This window comes from Phytophthora parasitica (genome assembly GCF_000247585.1).
Source record: "Phytophthora parasitica INRA-310 unplaced genomic scaffold supercont2.1, whole genome shotgun sequence".
NCBI classification, from domain to species: Eukaryota; Oomycota; class Peronosporomycetes; order Peronosporales; family Peronosporaceae; genus Phytophthora; species Phytophthora nicotianae.
The window spans coordinates 2542546-2545502 of record NW_008634126.1 but is presented as its reverse complement, the minus strand read 5'-3'; the positions used below and the strand labels follow the sequence as shown (position 1 = coordinate 2545502).

The 2957-nt window shown below is 49.6% G+C and overlaps 1 protein-coding gene across 1 annotated transcript; it reads right to left on the bottom strand.

Moving 5' to 3' along the window:
* Positions 1 to 11: 11 nt before the first annotated feature.
* Positions 12 to 152, bottom strand: PPTG_20773 (hypothetical protein; the record flags this gene model as incomplete). Its single annotated transcript, XM_008892971.1, has 1 exon — positions 12 to 152. A coding segment is annotated over one exon (141 nt), but the record flags the coding sequence as incomplete, so codon positions are not given.
* Positions 153 to 2957: the final 2805 nt, after the last annotated feature.

Sequence of the window (2957 nt, the reverse complement as noted above, 5' to 3'; positions counted from 1 at the left end):
ATCTTCACACGCGACATGATGCCCGTGTTCTTGATCATCGCACACCCTTCCACGTGATTCCCCTTGAGCCACTCAGTGGCCACAGACCAGAGAACAGCCAATTTGGAGGCCACGATCGTACCATTCTCGTCCGCTTGGATCTGTAACTTCATCACGTCGCTACAGGTGAGAGGACGCAACAAGGCCCGCGACCACGTCCTTCACAGATCATCCGGAGCGTCAGGGGTCGACTCCCGGGACTCTTAAGCCTAAGGTAGATCGAATGTCATTCGACGACATCCGCTGAGTGGAGCATATGAAAAGTCGCTCGAATGTCGTTCCATGCCATCCAAAAACAGTGGGCAAACGACAGTTCTTCGATCTGCTAATTTTCTTTCTATTTCGTCTTATTTTTCTTGTTGTTTTGCTGTAGTTATAGCTCAAGTACAGCAAATAGCCAGTGCAATTCAACACAAAACGCATAACTTTCTACAATCACACTGCAACTTTAATTTCTTTCTCGATAAGTAGTCTGATATTACCTCTTCTGTCAACGCCGTCCGCCTGAATCTCACAGGTCGCCACTTCTGCAGGTAACACACGTGTCACAGCCAATTTACCGTCGACTAAAATGTCGGCATTCACAATACGCAGGTGACTCAACATAACGAACACGCTGCTAGTCAACGCGCAGACGTTTCTAGCGCTCGACAGACAACAATGGCGAGCTAAAAGTCGACAATAAGTTGCGATGCATTATTTCTAGTGCCAGCCACCATTTCCTTGACGCCAAGACAGAGAGATGCAACGCTCCAACTATATCTCCACCATGACCACTTAAATGCCCGTTTCCAGAAACAACTTCACCATAAGCACGACTTGCGTGCTAGTCATGCACACCTTGTCCATCTACCGTAGGCTCCGACTTTTACAACTGTCCTCTCCATCTCTCCTCCGCACACCGACATTGGAAGGCATTTAAAAAAAACTTGAAGTATTCATATTTTGCCTTTTGCAAACCAAAACCAGTCCATTCCTGATTAAAACTAAACAATATCAGTATATTGTCTTGTTTTTTTTCACAATCACCATTCAAATATCAGGTAAGATCACAGTCATCACACCATCCACCTCAGACGGTAGCGTACTCCTACTAGTGTATATCTTGCCTACGCTGTCCATTATGAATGCTTTATTGAGCCAGGAAACTAAACAACGCAAAACACACTAAAACCTTTATAAATTATTTTCATTTACTTATTCGTTAATGCAATAACATATTTGCTTCCATGGCTGTGTAAGCTTTGCAGAAGGGAAGCGTGATGGAGGCGGCCTCTCGAACCAGCATTAGCTAGGATTGTAGGCTGAACTGCCTTGTCACAACACTGACCATTCATTTTAGTAACAGCACGACATTGAATCTTGTCTACCACACGTGACGCACCCAAGCACGTGGATCCTCCACGGACTCGCGAGGAACCCACTACTTCCGAAGTGAACACCCCACCGCAACCAAAGCCGTCTCAGCAGCGAAGTGTCCGCGGCATGCCACTACGCTAAACAGTCGCCGCCCCCTCTCCTGCATAGAGCGCACCACTACAGCCGATGACAGCTCGCCTACGCCCCGCAACTGATATGTGATGTTGGGATTTCCACCTTCGGCCCACCTGTGGATTACGCAACAGCCAGAAATGGTTTAGGAGCTGTGGGTCACGGTACAAACTCAGCGGCCGTACGGATACCATTTTCCTGATGACCGCTGAGTTCAACCGCCGCTGAGCTCAGCGGAATTGACTCGGCCAGATCCGAAACGACTTCATTTCACTTGATATTGTAAAGAAAGTATAGGAGAAAGTAGGAGGAGCCCAAAGCGGCTCCCGAAGGATAACAGACAACAGAGCAGAATTTCCCTAGTCCAAGACACGTGTACATTCTTCCGGTAAGTCCCGTGCTAGATTATGTCTGCCGTCGGTGCCCGAGAGACATAAGCTTATAGGGTACTTGACTGATAGAGCCAAGAGATTGGGTTGGCCCGGCTAGGGCACAAGGTCGCGCCAAGCGCAAAGAAAGAACAAGCCCCGCCGAGTTCAGTGGGCCGGTACGCCGTACAGACCGGGTGCCGTGACACTTCTAGCCCAGTAGTCTTTGGCTCGATGACCTGTAAAAGCGCTTGCACGCCGTCGTCCATCCTTTGTTGGAGAGCACAGGGTATTTTGTGCAAGAGATCAGCTGAGTCGATCTCGGCTGAGCCTCGAAAGAGTCTGACTTGGATAGTCGGCGCTCGGCGAGAGCACGACCACACGCCTGTCCCGGCTGGCCCGAACCGCGAGGGGGCCACCCTCTGCGCAGGCCATACGAACTCCGACCTAACTCGGCGATTTGTTGCGGTTTGTGTAAGGAATTCACATCTGACGGTATTTATGTGTTCTACTAAACCACAGCTCCACATCACTGCGCTACACCGCCAGCGCAGTCAGCGCAGGCACTGCAGCGAGGCTCCCTTGTCGCACCACGCCGTCCCTGAATAGGACACACCGACGCAGCCAATGCCGACATTGCAGTGAGGTGCCCACGACGTGCCACTACTCCACGCTACTCGCTTCTCCCCACCGCAGCCAATGCTGGCACTGCAGTGAGGCTCCTTTGTCGTGCCCCGCGCCGCACCGCTTTCCTTTTTGCGAACATGCGCCGAGTTCCAGTCTGCTTTTAACCAACTGTCGTTCTTACGAGCTCTATAAGAGATGGCAGTTTTTTTAGGAGCTCTAAGAGCATCTCCAGCGGTAGGCTCTAACGATGGTTTTTATCCCAAAAGTTGCGCAAATAAATCTATCGTAAAGTTTTATTGCCCCACCCGTTGGTGGTATTATTAGTTTTAACTTTAGGAAGATCTATAATTCTGGTCCAAGGACTTTATATAAAACCTCAGTTTAACGAAAGGAAACCTTCACTGACGGAAACTTGCAGTACGATGGGGAAGG